The sequence below is a fragment of the Pithys albifrons genome, chromosome 17, assembly GCF_047495875.1.
Source record: "Pithys albifrons albifrons isolate INPA30051 chromosome 17, PitAlb_v1, whole genome shotgun sequence".
NCBI classification, from domain to species: domain Eukaryota; kingdom Metazoa; phylum Chordata; class Aves; order Passeriformes; family Thamnophilidae; genus Pithys; species Pithys albifrons.
In genome coordinates this window covers 15,137,103-15,151,980 of record NC_092474.1, presented here as the reverse complement: position 1 = coordinate 15,151,980, position 14,878 = coordinate 15,137,103, and the positions used below count along the sequence as shown (strand labels likewise).

Below are 14,878 nucleotides of genomic sequence, written 5' to 3'. Positions count from 1 at the left end.
CGAGAGCTGCTGTTGCCATGGCAGTGCCGGAACAGCCGCCGTGATCCAGCACTGACTGCGCCGGGAGAGGCGGCAGCAACCAGCAATCCTGGATCACAGACCAAGGTGGGCTCCACTTCTCACTCCAAAGGGCAGCACAGTGGGGCTGAACCCACTGGCAGTGACCCCAGTCCAAACTTCTCCAGCCACACCATCACTCTGCTGCTGCTCCAGCGATTCCAGAGCACTCATGTCAAGGAAGGAGGGGGACTTCTGAGAAGCAGCATGACTCCCAGCATCTGGGTATCCTTTCCTGCAATAGAACCCATTGTTCATCCATGCCTTCCTCATCCTCACCTCGGGAAGCAATTTCCTTGCTAATAGCTGTGGCCACGAATTGGAACACAGATGCTGACTGCACCTGGTCAAGTACCACTGAATACCCTGTGTTCTCACAGGAGGATGATGGTGTCTCCAGAGGGGAACGTTGCCCACTTTGCCCCTCACCATTTCAGCAGTGGAACGCAGGGCTCCTATCTGAGCATCCAGTGGCAACAGTTCCAGGTGGTTTGTGAGGAGCCTGGAATGGTGCAGGTCCCACATCAGCCCACTTCCAGCTCAGAATTTTCATTCAGGAGGTGGAGACCCTGTACAAGCAGTGGGTCTTGTCTCCAGCTGCTGAACCACAGTAGCATCATCCCCATGGGGAGGGTACATCCACCCACAATGGAAATGAGGAGGAGGGTCTCAGTCCTGAACTTCCAAAAGCCGCACTGGTCCTTGTAGCTCAGATCTTCTGTGTGTTTGTCTCCTCCACCACCAGCTCCCCCCACCGACAGGCCACCCACAAGTTCTTCCAGCACCCTGAATGTCTCAGAAACACTCCAGGTTCCCTCTCTCCTTCCATCTAGCACATCATGAGCCCCACACTCCTTTGGCACCCACTGGCATTCAAAAAGCTGCAGAGCCAGAAGGCAGGGCAGAGCATTTTATTTCTCTCAATTTGGAAACTGGCTTAAAGGAACAAAGCAAAAGTTCTCCAGCCTTCTCTGCTGAGTCAATGGCAACACTGCTAACATTAGTCCAGTAACACTGGGCTGAGGCCTGAAATCCTTCTTTAACACATATGATACTGGTACCTGCCTGGAGAAGGCTCTTGGAAGGGTATGTCTGTCAAAGAGGCTGTTTCTGCCTCAACAACACACAGAAGCATCTTCTTGTAGATAAACCGTAGAATTGTTTTTTCCCCAAGTTTTATTCCTCTAAACACAGGTCACCCCCACATGGTGGGTCTGGGTTTGCTGCCTCCATGCTCAGTCCAGCCTTGGCTCAGTAATGGCTTGAAAGACACTGCAGGATGTTTATGGCAAGTGAACATGCTCCATCAGCTCCCAGCTGAGCCAGATGCAGCTGACACCTTGCTCTGATGAGCAGAGGCAGCCCAAGGCTCCCAACACCCTTGTGCTGGGCCCTGCTCACCCCTGCTCTAATCTAAGCACCTCAGCGATTTCTATACCCAGAGCCTTTTGCTGACACGATACAAAGCAAGGGATGGACAGTCTGCTCTTTAGAGTCAAGTCAGAGGAAAAGCTTTGGAAAGTGAATAGCAGATTTGCTCCTTCAGGAAAAAGCCTTCTCAGCCTCAGCTTCCTTCTGCTGCAACTTCCGAATCAGCTCCAGCAAATTCATCTGTAAGGTCAGTTCCTGCAAAGGGAAAGAGACAAGATGATCCCATTCCCTGCTACAGGAAGCAAAAGGACTGACTTATACCACCTGCTCAAGAGGTGGGGAAACAAAAAAAGCCCACAATCAGGCAAATAGAAACTAAAGGCTTCATTGTGTTTAAACATTTCTCTAAAATATGGAGCAGTAACATCTTAGCAGACCTGCTGCAAACTATGGCTGTCTTAGGAATCCTGGGGCTTTAGGATTCCTTAAGGATTCAGAAATGCTCTTTCTTCTTTACCATGAGGGCTGGTCAGTTCCACAGGCTGAGTAGGGGAAGCAGCATACCCTTGCACCTGCACAGCCACATGTTCTACAAGTTCCTCCCCGCATTCTTCAGCAGCATCTCCAACACCCTGACCCTTTCCCAGCACAGAAGGGCAGGAAAAAAAAGGGATTGCTTTAGGTACTCTGTAAGTGGGGTCCAAGCCAGGTCCAACACATGGCTGTGTTGGTGCATCAAATTCCCTGCAGGCATTTTATTCCCCATTCAAAACCTCCCATTTCCATGACTGCAATCAAGTGGAGACATCATCTCCAGAAGACACCAACATCAGCTTATGGTTCCTTTACCATCTGCTCCTTCTCTAGTTACATTTGTCTCATCGATTACATGGTGGAGCCGCTAATTCACGAGCCCAGGGCTGTGATTCAGCCCTGCAGACAGGATGCTATGGAAATAAAAATCTATTTTGGTAAAAATATATCCACTGCAAAGCAGGCATTTCATACAGACTGGGAGGAAACACATCAGCTGATGGGAACTGTGTGGAGAACAGATTCCAGCAGGGATTTCTCAGTGGCATTCACAGGCCAAAGTCAAGATCCGGGTTGGGGTTGGCAGCTATCCTAAATGCAAGTATACATAAACCCAGCAAAGAGGAACCCCGCTAAGGGTTATTACATAAAAAAAAACACAAAAGGGAGGCCAGGAGGGAGAGAAAGGGTTGCCTGCATTATGCAGCTGGGGAATAGCAGCACAGGAAAAATAAGAGGTTTATTCAAGGCTCCATGATTGGAAATCGTGGGTGGGTGTTAGAAAATGCCTGTTTAGCTTCATTTAAGCTGTTTTTTCTCATCAGTAGATCTTTATCAAAATGACATTTAATCAGCTGAAAAAAGAGAGTTGAGAACAGCCTGTCTCTGTTCCGTGCAAACTTGTGCGGTTTTACAGCTTGAGAAGTTTGAGTTTTTTCATTCCTGCATTGGCGTAAAGACAACAGGGCCAAACCCAGGTGATTGCTCACATGTTTTGAGAGTAAATACACTGGGGAAACTGGAAACAATTCTCTAATCACAGTCTGAGATCATCAGCTCCAGCAAGTCACATGCAAGAATGAACAAGGTGCCTAATAAACAGACTCCTGAAGCCAAGCTGGATACAAAAGCAGAACATCACTTCTTTTAGTGTTATTCAGACCCATTCAAGAGTCACAAGACTGTAGGCTGTTGGCACAGTGTTTCTTCCCTCCACACTGGGAAAAATATTAAAGAAGTTGGGAATGCTGTCCAGTGGTACCTGGGTTTCTGGTCCTTTGTTACAAACTGGGTACGACGTCTGCCCAGGGCACATCACCCACCAGCTGGGAGGCAAAGGGCAGATCGGTCTGTCTGATGCAGAGATCCACAATGCATTAGCAGTTAAGATTTCTTTTAAAAATTAAAGATGTTAACCCAAGAATACTGTCAAACAGAACGATGGAATGACTTGTGTTTAAAGAACCTTAAAACTCATCTCTTTCCACCCCCTGCCAAGGGCATGGACACCTTCCACTGCCCCAGGTTGCTCCAAGCCCCATCCAACCTGGCCTTGGACCCTTGCAGGGATGGGACAGCCACAGCTTCTCTGGGCACCCTGTGCCAGGGTGTGCCCAGCTGTACAGGGATGAAATTTCTCCTCTAATCCTGCCCTCTGGCAGTGGGAAGCCATTCCTCCTTGTCCTGTCCCACCAGGTCCCTGTCAAAATACCTTGCCTGTCCTGCCTGAACACCAACCTGGGGATTAGTGGTGATGTAGAAGCCAGACACCCCAGCCTTCTCCAGGGTGCTCTGTTGGTCAATCACTTTTTGGTCCAGCTCTAGGACTATCTTCTCATCCATCATTCGCTGTTCCTCTCGGATCCGTTGCTCCATAGCCTGAAAAATACAACAGTCAGTGGAAAAAAGTGGAATACCTGCCTTCCTTCTGGCTTTTTCTCATCTTTAAGACTTTTATTGGAACCCAAGAGCAACTGGACTCTGAATTCCTTCTGATGAGCCCAGTGACAAGTGGGCAGCCAGCACAGCCCCAGGTGTTACTGCCTCCACCTACAAAGCTACCACTGAAGAAAATGCAGGGAAGTCATGGAAGTAGCCTGTTCTCCATATGTTTGGAGGCCAGGAAAGACCATAAGAACTGATTGTGTTCAGTTGACTTTTTCTGATGAACCACTGCCTGAGCTATGGCTGAGCTCAGTTCAACAACTGTGCCCCTCTCAAGTAAGGCTAAAGGAGGACTTGGAGGAGTAACACAGGCCACTGAAGCTCATAAGGATGCCACCTCAGATGCCTCCCTGAGATCCCTGGACACTAACATGGAGCTGCAGCTGTAAACCCCACCTTGATCCCATTTATTCATGAAAGGAGCTGAATGCTGGGGCTCTGTATCTGTCAGACTGAAAACATTAGCAAATGAGGACTTTGCCAGAATAGCCGCAACCAGGAGGACATGGCCCCTTCTGCCTTGCCAACATCTGCCCAAACCTCAGCAGTCTCTGTGCTGCCTCTGGAGATGAAATGGAGCCCAGCAAATGTGTGGATGCCAAAGGCAGTCTGGAAATCAGGATTGGAAGCAGACAGCAGAAAGATTACAGGAGATGAGCAGAGCCCAGCTGAAATAAACACCCTCAGTGTGCATAGGTGGGGTGATACACCATCACCAGGGTGCACTGAGCAGCAGAATTCCTTTGCACACCACAGGGAAAACCAGGAATCATCAAATTTCATCGAAATGCAATGGCAGGTTCATTCTTCTAGCGTGAACAGGAGGGTGAGGGGGGATTCTGCCCCTCTGCCCCGTTCAGTCTCACTTGCAGAGCTGCCTCCAGCTTTGGGGCGCTGGCACAGGTAAGACATGGAGCTGCTGGAGAAAGTCCAAAGGACACAGAGATGCTCCAAGGGCTGAAGCCCCTCTGCTCTGGAGCCAGGCGGGGAGAGCTGGGGGTGTTCACCTGGAGAAGAGAAGGCTCCAGAGAAACCTTAGAGCCCCTTCCAGTGCTAAAGAGGCTCCAGGAGAGCTGGAGAGGGACTTTAGAAAAGGGCCTGGAGAGACAGCACAAGGGTTAGATGAGATATTGGGAAGAAACTCATTCCTGCGAGGGTGGGCACACCCTGGCACAGGTTGGGCAGAGAAGCTGTGGCTGCCTCACCCCTGGAAGTGTCCACGGCCAAGTTGGATGGGGCTTGGAGCAACCTGGTCTAGTGGAAGATGTTTCTGCCTGTGGCAGGAGGTTGGAACAAGATGGTCTTTACTGTCCCTTCCAACCCAAACCATTCCATGATTCTGTGATTCTCCTGCAAGAAATAAAGAATGAGAAGAGCTTGACCAAGCCACTGTCCATAATCTTCCAGCAGTCCTGCCTCTCTGGAGAGGTCTCAGGTGATTGGAAGTTGGCAAATGTCACCCCAATCCACAAAAAAGGCTGCAAGGCTGACCCTGGCAACTACAGGCCTGTCAGCCTGATCTCGGTGCCTGGCAGGGTTATGGAGCAGATCATCCTGAGTGCAATCACACAGCACCTTCAGGATGGACAAGGGGTTAGACCCAGCCAGCCCGCAGGGGTTTAGGAGGGGCAGGTCCTGTCTGACCAACCTGACCTCTTTTTATGATCACCTGGTGGCTAAGGGGAAAGCTGTGGATGTGTCTATCTAGACTTCAGCAAGGCCTTTGACACTGTCTCCCATAAATGCTCCTGGAAAAGGTGGTAGCCCATGGCTTGGACAGGTGTACCCTCTGCTGGGTCAGAAGCTGGCTGGAGGGCCGGGCCCAGAAAGTGCTGGTGAGTGGAGCTGCATCCAGCTGGTGGCCGGTCACCAGTGGTGTTCCCCAGGGGTCTGTGTTGGGTCCAGTCCTGTTTAACATCTTTAGTGATGATTTAGATGAGGGGATTGAGTCCATCATCAGCAAATTTGCTGATGACACCAAGTTGGGAGGGAGTGTCGAGCTGCTGGAAGGCAGGAGGGCTCTGCAGAGGGATCTGGATAGACTTGAGAGATGGGCTGATTCCAATGGGATGGAGTTCAACAAGGCCAAGTGCAGGTCCTGCCCTTTGGCCACACCAACCCCCTGCAGCGCTCCAGGCTGGGCACAGAGTGGCTGGAGAGCAGCCAGGCAGAGGGACCTGAGGGTACTAATTGACAGGAAGATCAACATGACCCAACAGTGTGCCCAGGTGGCCAAGAAGGCCAATGGGATCCTGTCCTTTATCAAAAATAGCGTGGCCAACAGGCCCAGGGCAGTGACCCTTCCCCTCTACTCTGCTTTGGTGAGGCCACACCTTGAGTGTTGTGTTCAGTTCTGGGCCCCTCAGTTGAGGAAAGAGATTGAGGGGCTGGAGCGAGTCCAGAGAAGAGCAACGAGGCTGGAGAAGGGACTGGAGCACAAGTGCTGTGGGGAGAGGCTGAGGGAGCTGGGGGTGTTTAGCCTGGAGAAGAGGAGGCTCAGAGGTGACCTCAGCACTGTCTGGAACTGCCTGAAGGGAAGTTCTGGCCAGGTGGGGGTTGGTCTCTTCTCCCAGGCACTCAGCAATAGGACAAGGGGGCACGATGGGCTCAAGCTCTGCCAGGGGAAAGTGAAGTTGGAGAGCAGAAAGAAATTCTTTCGAGAGAGAGTGCTCAGGGATTGGAATGGGCTGCCCAGAGAGGTGATGGATTCACCATCCCTGGAGGTTTTTCAACTGAGATTGGCCGTGGCACTGAGTGCCATGATCTGGTAAAGGGACTGGAGCTGTACCAAGGGTTGCACTTGATGATCTCAGAGGTTTTTTCCAACCCAATTGATTCTATGATTCGATTCTATGAAATGGCACAAGTTTCAACATTTCAGTTGTGCAATGCTGTGCCTTCATAACACAGAGAACAGGGGCATGTGTGCAGCTGGAAATATCCATGAGGTTAAATTATCCTCACTGCACAGAAAGGCAGAAAGTCACAAACTCCAGGATGTCCTACACCACTGGCTGGTGATTTAACAGACCTGGGAGGGTAGCTGAATGCCTCCACAGTGCCACAATTCCTGGGGAGAAATTTGAGTGACAGAGATCTCAGCCATCAACAGTCTGGGAAACAGCTGAGGTGTGCCTGCAGCATGAATGTGTCTGTGGCTCTGCAAAAGGCCTGATCTAATGAAGAGCAGTTATTATTCACATGGAGCAAGAGCTACCTCTTGGAGCCTTTCCTGGATGCAATCAGCATGTCACAGTGAGCTTCACAGAACCACCACCAGCTGTTAAGGAGGATGCAAGACTTGGATCCACCAGAAAATGACTATGCCATCTGCTCCAGAGAAAACTCAGAGCAGGACCTTATTAAACAAAAGGGAAGAAACTCAAGACAGTTTAAGCCTCAAGAGAAGGAAAGGCAGCAGATTCTGAGGAACCTAAGCAAGCTCTGTCCTCACACTTTTCTCATGCCCCTTGTGGAAGATACAGCAGATTCAAATCCCTTGCTCCCCAGATTTTCCTTCATCTCAACCACCTCAGTGTGCTGCCCACACCATCCTCTCCTCCACTTACTGTGTGAGCAGTGACTTTCCTTGGACCTGAAAAAAACTCCAAATTTAAGTGTCTCACAGTGTTTTAGAGTTGACATCTGATTCTGGGTTATAGAAAAGTTCAAAATCTTGGAGAAAACAGACTTAAAAGCAAGTTTTGCTTCAGCTCCAGTGACCAGTGACCCTGTATGATGGGCAAAGCCTTTCTAAATGCCACAGAATCCACTGAGAAGCCAAACATCTAAAACCTATACCTTGCATTACCTCCTCTGGGAGCCCAATCCCAAGCTGTCTCATGGGAGCTGATCTTGGAAACCCTTTAACCACGAAGGGCAGCTCCCATTAAGAGACATATCACATGTTACAGAGATGATTCATCTCTTCCCAAAATGCTCTACAGCAGAATTGTCAGAGCACAAAAAAGGGAAGAAGTGACTCTATTAACACCTGGGAATAAAAAAAAAGAGAAAGGTGAGGGAAGGTAGAGGGAAGTGGGAAGAAGTTGCACAGCAAGTAAGAGAAGGTGAAATGAGACATGTGGGTGACTTAATGAGTGAAGAAACACTGGAAACATTGAAAACAAGCAGTAGAAAATATTCCTTGTTGCAAGTCTAAGTCACTCAGTCAGAGACAGAATAACAGGGATAGGTACCAGAGGTCCAGCATGGCTTTAGTCATTTCGACAGGAGGAATGTGGAAACATCAAGGGATACAACAGCAAGTGCTGACATGGTGCTTACCATGGGCAAAGACACTCTCTTTAAACAATTCTTGTTTGCCTAACGTGAAGCAAAATAACTTTCTCCCACATTTCAACTTCATCACTTAACTGGCTACTTGCCATTTTTTTACCTTATAAAACTGCCTCTACCTATCATCAACAGAAAGAAAAGTCCTTTGGGACGGGACCTACAAGTGCCTTTTCCAAATGCCTGGGGATGTTCTCACAAACTATTGCTACATTTACGAATCTCAGAATATTTCTCCTTATCAGTGCTACTAACTGTTATATTTTTGAGTATTCTCTGCTTTTGACTTGCTACGATGTCATGACAGATCTCGGGTCCCTTGTTCATGTTTTCTATCACCTGCTTCCTATACAGGCTTCAGCCCATCAGATAATGTAGAATCATTAAAGCACTGTGGAGTGCACTGCCTTTGGAGCGGGTTCCTGAACTTCCATGATCCCCAGATCACACCCGGACAGCAGCTATCCTAGATGGAAAGAGCCTGGGCGTCCGCCTTGGGGGGACCAAGGGCAGAACAAGAACTGGGGTGGGGAACTCAGGTCTGTGCTAGCAAGGCCAGCCAGGACGGCTCCCAAGGCTGCAGGGCGGGAATAGGCAAACCCTCTGGGGACACTGCAGAGCTCTTGCACCAAAGGGGCTGTGAGACCCCCAGGAAGGGCCACAGCTCTGCACCTGGCCCTCCTCACCTCCACCTCCCACCCAGCCCCCCTCACCTCCACCTCCCACCCGGCCCCCCTCACCTCCACCTCCCACCCGGCTCCCCTCACCTCCACCTCCCACCCGGCTCCCCTCACCTCCCACCCGGCTCCCCTCACCTCCCACCCGGCTCCCCTCACCTCCCACCCGGCCCCCCTCACCTCCCACCTCCCACCCGGCTCCCCTCACCTCCACCTCCCACCCGGCCCCCTCCACCTCCCACCCGGCTCCCCTCACCTCCCACCCGGCCCCCCTCACCTCCACCTCCCACCCGGCCCCCCTCACCTCCACCTCCCACCCGGCTCCCCTCACCTCCCACCCGGCCCCCCTCACCTCCACCTCCCACCCGGCCCCCCTCACCTCCACCTCCCACCCGGCCCCCCTCACCTCCCATCCGGCCCCCCTCACCTCCACCTCCCACCCGGCCCCCCTCACCTCCACCTCCCACCCGGCCCCCTCCACCTCCACCTCCCACCCGGCCCCCTCCACCTCCACCTCCCACCCGGCCCCCCTCACCTCCCACCCGGCTCCCCTCACCTCCACCTCCCACCCGGCCCCCCTCACCTCCCACCCGGCTCCCCTCACCTCCACCTCCCACCCGGCCCCCCTCACCTCCCACCCGGCCCCCTCCACCTCCACCTCCCACCCGGCCCCCTCCACCTCCACCTCCCACCCAGCTCCCCTCACCTCCCACCCAGCTCCCCTCACCTCCCACCCAGCTCCCCTCACCTCCCACCCAGCTCCCCTCACCTCCCACCCAGCTCCCCTCACCTCCATCTCCCGCTGCTGGGCGGCGCGGAGCAGTGGCAGGTTGTGGGGCCTGCAGCACTGCTGGGCCTCCTTGTGCCGGTGAAACAGCTTCTGCTTCAGCCCTGCCACGGGTATGGGGCTCAGGAGGGCACGCTGCTGCCAAGTGCCCCCCAGTGCCTCCCCCCAGTGCCCTCCCCACAACATGCTTGCCCCCTGCAGTGTCACCCCCCACAGTCCCCCTGTGCCTTCCCAGCCCACTCCACAGGGCCACCCCATCCCATGCAGGGCCCCCACACCCTGCCCCTCCAACCTGCCACCCCCACCACCCCCAGTGCCCCCACAACCCGTCCCTGCAGTGTCACCCCCAGTGCCCCCCACAGCCTGCCCTTCCGTGTCATTCCCCACCTCACAAATGCCCCAGGCCCGTCTCCCGTCGCAGGGTCCCCATCACCTCCTTGCATTGCTGCCCCAGTGCCCTGAGCTGCTGCAGCTCCCCCCGTGCCCGGGCCCGCCGGGCCGTGCCCCCGGCGCCGGTGTCGCCAGTACCGCGGTGCTCGCTGTGCAGCTGCCGCCGCTGGCTGTACAGGTTCTTCTCGGTGAGGTGCTGAATCTCCAGCAGCCCCTGCACGATCTCGAACACCGTCCCGTCCAGCAGCGCCAGCGCCAACTCAGACAGCGTCGTGTACGAGAGGCGCTGCTGGACTGCACTGCAGGAACGGGGCCAGGTCAGCGCGGGCACCGCGAGCGGCCTCCGCCCCGCCAGGCCGGGCCGGGCTCACCTGGGCAGCGCCTTGACGAGCGCCTGCAGCTCGGCCAGCAGCCGGTAGTGCCGCTCCTGCTGCCGGGACAGGACGTGTTGCTGCTGCTGCTCCTGCTCGGCCGCGCCGAGCCCGTTGGGCCGCGCCATGGCCGCCTCCGCCCGCACATGCGCGGGACCGCCCCGCGCCGGACACGGGTTTGTCCCGCCCCGCCGGACGCGGGTTTGTCCCGCCCCGCCGGACACGGGTTTGTCCCGCCCCGCGCCGGACACGGGTTTGTCCCGCCCCGCGCCGGGCACGGGTTTGTCCCGCCCCGCCGGACACGGGTTTGTCCCGTCCCGCCCCGGACACGGGTTTGTCCCGTCCCGCCCCGGACACGGGTTTGTCCCGCCCCGCGCCGGACAGGGGTTTGTCCCGCCCCGCCGGACACGGGTTTGTCCCGCCCCCCCGCACACGGGTTTGTCCCGCCCCGCCGGACACGGGTTTGTCCCGCCCCGCGCCGGACAGGGGTTTGTCTCGCCCCGCGCCGGGCACGGGTTTGTCCCGTCCCGCCGGACACGGGTTTGTCCCGCCCCGCGCCGGACAGGGGTTTGTCCCGCCCCCCCGCACACGGGTTTGTCCCGCCCCGCCGGACACGGGTTTGTCCCGCCCCGCGCCGGACAGGGGTTTGTCTCGCCCCGCGCCGGGCACGGGTTTGTCCCGCCCCCCCGCACACGGGTTTGTCCCGCCCCGCCGGACACGGGTTTGTCCCGCCCCGCGCCGGACAGGGGTTTGTCTCGCCCCGCGCCGGGCACGGGTTTGTCCCGTCCCCCCGGACACGGGTTTGTCCCGCCCCGCGCCGGACACGGGTTTGTCCCGTCCCGCCGGGCACGGGTTTGTCCCGCCCCGCGCCGGACACGGGTTTGTCCCGTCCCGCCGGACACGGGTTTGTCCCGCCCCGCCCCCGCCCGTGCCCGTTCTAGTCCCGTCGCTCCATCGCTCCCGTTCCCCCGTCGTGCTGCTCCATCGCTCCCGCCGCTCCATCGCTCCCTCGCTCTGCCGCTCCATCCCTCCCGCCGGTCCACTGCTCCCGTCGCTCCATCGCTCCCATTCCCCCGCCCTGCCGCTCCATCCCTCCCGGCCTCTCGGGGCCGCAGCATCCCCTGCCCCGGGGCCCGCAGGGGCCGCCGGCCGGAGAGTTCAGGTGATTCCTCTCCAGACCATCCCCTGCGATGCACGGGGAGGGATCTCGGAGTGTCCCGCTGCTCTGGTTTATAAGTAGCTGCAAATGTTTTTAATTACTTTGTCGGGAGTGTTTCGGACAGAATTTGTCTGCTTTGGAGTGGGTGAGTCAAAAGTGGGTGGCACAGGTGACTTTATCATGGCCAAAAATGCAGTGCCCGCCGGCATCCCTGGCACTGTGGGGTTTCACTGTCAGAGGTCATTCCAGCCTGTGAGCTGAGGAACATTTATGGACACTGCACCAGGGCCATGCCAGGCAATATTTGTGGGTGCCATGGGAAGGACCAGACCACTTGGCTGCTCAGATCCTTTCCAAAGCCTGCAAACACAGGGAGTTAGTGAGTCGGGATGGCGATGGGTTCCCACTGTGGGTGCTGTGGTGAGAGCTGGTGCAGGCTGAGCTGTGCATTCATGGCAGCAGTGTACAGGAAAAGGTTCCTGGCTTGAATCAGCAAAAGGAAAGATCCATTGGGACGGATTAAAAATGCCTTAAAAATACTGGATTTAATAGGACTTCAAAGCCTACAGAAGCTGTACTGCTGCTCAAGGGGACTGGAAATGGCTATGTGAGAGAACATGAAGCAGCCTTAGTCAAATGGGGCATCTTGAAAACATCCCTCAAGAGAAATGGCCTTTTTTCCTTCAGCTCATTGCCTCGAATTTCCGTTCAAGGATCCCCAAATTCCAAGTGCTGGAGAGGCTTTGGGTGGGCAGATCCCTCTGCTCTGGGCTGCTTAGGCCTTGTGGAGTTAACCCTACCATGCCTGTCCTGCCTGTCCCCCGCCCACTCTTACCCCAGCCTGGTGACAAACATCCCCATGGCATGACTTCCTCATATGCGGAACAGGCAAATTAGCCCAACCCCACCCCCAGGAACTACCACGAGGTTTTGCTGTGCTGGAGCAGCCACAGGGTGAGTGCTGCAGCCTGCTGAGCTGTGGGGGAAGGGAAAAAAGGGCCCTTGAATGCATAGCTATGAGTTGTGCTGCCCAGTTTTGTCTGGAGCAATCTCCTGGGTCCACATGAAAACATCCCTGACACTTTGCCATCCTCCACTATGAAGATTTGATGGCAGCTTTTGCTAAATATCTCTCTCTGTCTGTCACCTGCTGTTGCAGAGTTTTTCTGCCCACAACCTCAAATCCCTTCAGCCGCTAGGGATGCTCAGTATCATGACTAAACTTCACCTGGAACAGGAGCAGACCAGCTGCCGCCCCTCACACAGCTGTCTGCACTGGTGAAGACCTAAATGCCACCTGCCTTGTCCCTTCCAAGTGTCACATCCCCAGTGGCACAGCACAGAGCAACCCCTGCCTTGACTCCACCGCTCTCAAGACCTCTCTGGGCTTCTGTTTCCTTCCCAAGGCTGTTTCAAGGGGTGTTCAAGTCTGGGGGTGTCTTGCTGTGGGGATAGTTGTCTTGACCTCAGACCCTGAGTGGCCCCACACTGGAGGGGAGAAGCGGTGTGGGAGGCTCCAGCCATGACAGTGCACAGGGGCCATGAGGTGCCCCTGTGTCCCTCTGAGTGGAAAGGGGGCAGCCAGGCAGCTGAGGCGCTCAGCCCAGAGGAGAGGGGGGCACATTTCCAGGAACACTCTCCAGCCGTGCTGGCAAGGGAGTGAGCAGGATCTGGTGTCTATGCACCCCTGTGAAGGCAGACAGAGGTGGAACACCCAATGCTCCGCTCCGCTGCGGACATTCCTCTCCCTTCCTTTGTGCTGCAGGAAATCTGTGCTTCCTCCCTTCCCAGCGCCGCTTCCGACTCAATCACTACCAGATGTAGGTCCCATGCACTTCTCATTAGCCCGTCAGTTCCAGGTGCTGCCGCAGCAGCCTGCAGTGCTGGCGATTCAAAGGTTGGGATTTTGAAGGTCCTGGGGCAGGGAACCGAGCTGCTATGTGCCCTGGTTTGCTGGGCCAGGATGCTGGCAGAGATGCAGGGCGAGCTCACTGTGGTGGATAGAGCTGGGGCACAGGAGGCCCTGCTGGGACCTGCACAAGTACCATGCGGTCTGAGGGACATGGGGTTTGAATCAAGGGAACGAGCTCAGGGAGCTGGAGTGCAGCCGGGTCACCCACTGGGGACAATCTGCAGCCCCAGATGGGTCTGGGAGTGTGGGGAAGGCAGGTGAGTGGCACACATGGGGAGCACGGTGACTTGGGAGTGTCCCACGTTCTGTATGCTCCAGGAGGCCGAGGCAGGGAGTGCACCAGGATGCGTTGGAATGTGCAGGGATGTGCAGGAGGCTCCTGGGGTGTGGGCTTGCACTGGGGTGCGGGAGTCCCTGACCAGCTGACAGTGTCCACAGTGGTGCCACAAGCAGCTCAGGAGACACAGTGTGGGTAGATGAGCTCTCTAGGACATACCAGCACTCAGGAGGAGATCATGGCACTGGACCCAGGGGCTTGAGAGCAGAAACAACCCTGCAGTTGGCTTGTGATGCCCAGGAAGAACCTTAACTGGGCCTGGATTGAGCTATGGAGGAACAAACAGAGCTCAAAAAGCTCCTCTGTCCTTCACCTTGACACCCCTCCCCACCATGGAGTAAGAAGGGCTGGGAAACAGCCCAGTGGGACCTGCACATGGTCCCACAACATCATCCTGCTCCAGCTGCCACTGCGCAATGTGCATGGAGTGATGTGCCCTGCCAGGCAGGATGAGGCCACATTCACGTGCTCATGACCATGGGAGCTCTGCAGTGGGACAGCAGGATACTCCTTGCTCTGGCACTGACGAATCTGTGGCTGATCCTGTCCTGCTGCTGCTTCCTGAGCCCCCAGGCCAGCCATGGTTCCTTCCTTATGCTGCTGGTGCGGAGGAGGGTGGGCAGAAGAAAGGGAACAAGAACACTTCATGGGATGAAGCCTTTGACCTGGTGTGGGATGAGCAAGGACATCCAGAGAGCCAAAGGATTCTGTATCCCACCGGAGCCACTTACTTTGGCCCCAAGCAAAGGGTCCCCAGTGGAGTTCAGGCTTCCTGCACTCACCTGCAGGAAAAATATCTCCCAGGATGGAGAGATTTGCAAAGGTATCCACTGCCCATTTAGGGAAGGGATGCCTGAATGTTACTTTTCTGCTCCAGGCACATTTGCATGCTCAGAAATGCTGGTAAACAGCAATTTTAGGGCTTTGCTGGATCCTGAGTTGAGTAGAGGTGGCAACAGGATTGGGGTGTGCACGGAGCACGGTGCACCAGGACACACTGCCATGAGGAATAATCCTCCAGAGAACCCTTAGTGCACACTCAT

The 14,878-nt window shown here is 55.5% G+C and overlaps 2 protein-coding genes across 2 annotated transcripts; one reads left to right on the top strand and one right to left on the bottom strand.

Moving 5' to 3' along the window:
• Window positions 1–953: 953 nt before the first annotated feature.
• Window positions 954–10,709, bottom strand: DGCR6L (DiGeorge syndrome critical region gene 6 like). Its single transcript, XM_071572330.1, has 5 exons — window positions 10,428–10,709; window positions 10,195–10,355; window positions 9,670–9,770; window positions 3,700–3,840; window positions 954–1,683 (listed from the first exon to the last, which is right to left on the bottom strand). The coding sequence occupies exons 1-5, from the start codon at window positions 10,553–10,555 to the stop codon at window positions 1,600–1,602; spliced, it is 615 nt and encodes a 204-aa protein (XP_071428431.1). The 5' UTR covers window positions 10,556–10,709; the 3' UTR covers window positions 954–1,599.
• On the top strand, window positions 10,554–13,410 carry LOC139679804 (skin secretory protein xP2-like). Its single transcript, XM_071571864.1, has 2 exons — window positions 10,554–11,589; window positions 13,352–13,410. The coding sequence occupies exons 1-2, from the start codon at window positions 10,554–10,556 to the stop codon at window positions 13,408–13,410; spliced, it is 1,095 nt and encodes a 364-aa protein (XP_071427965.1).
• The last annotated feature ends 1,468 nt before the right edge of the window (window positions 13,411–14,878 follow it).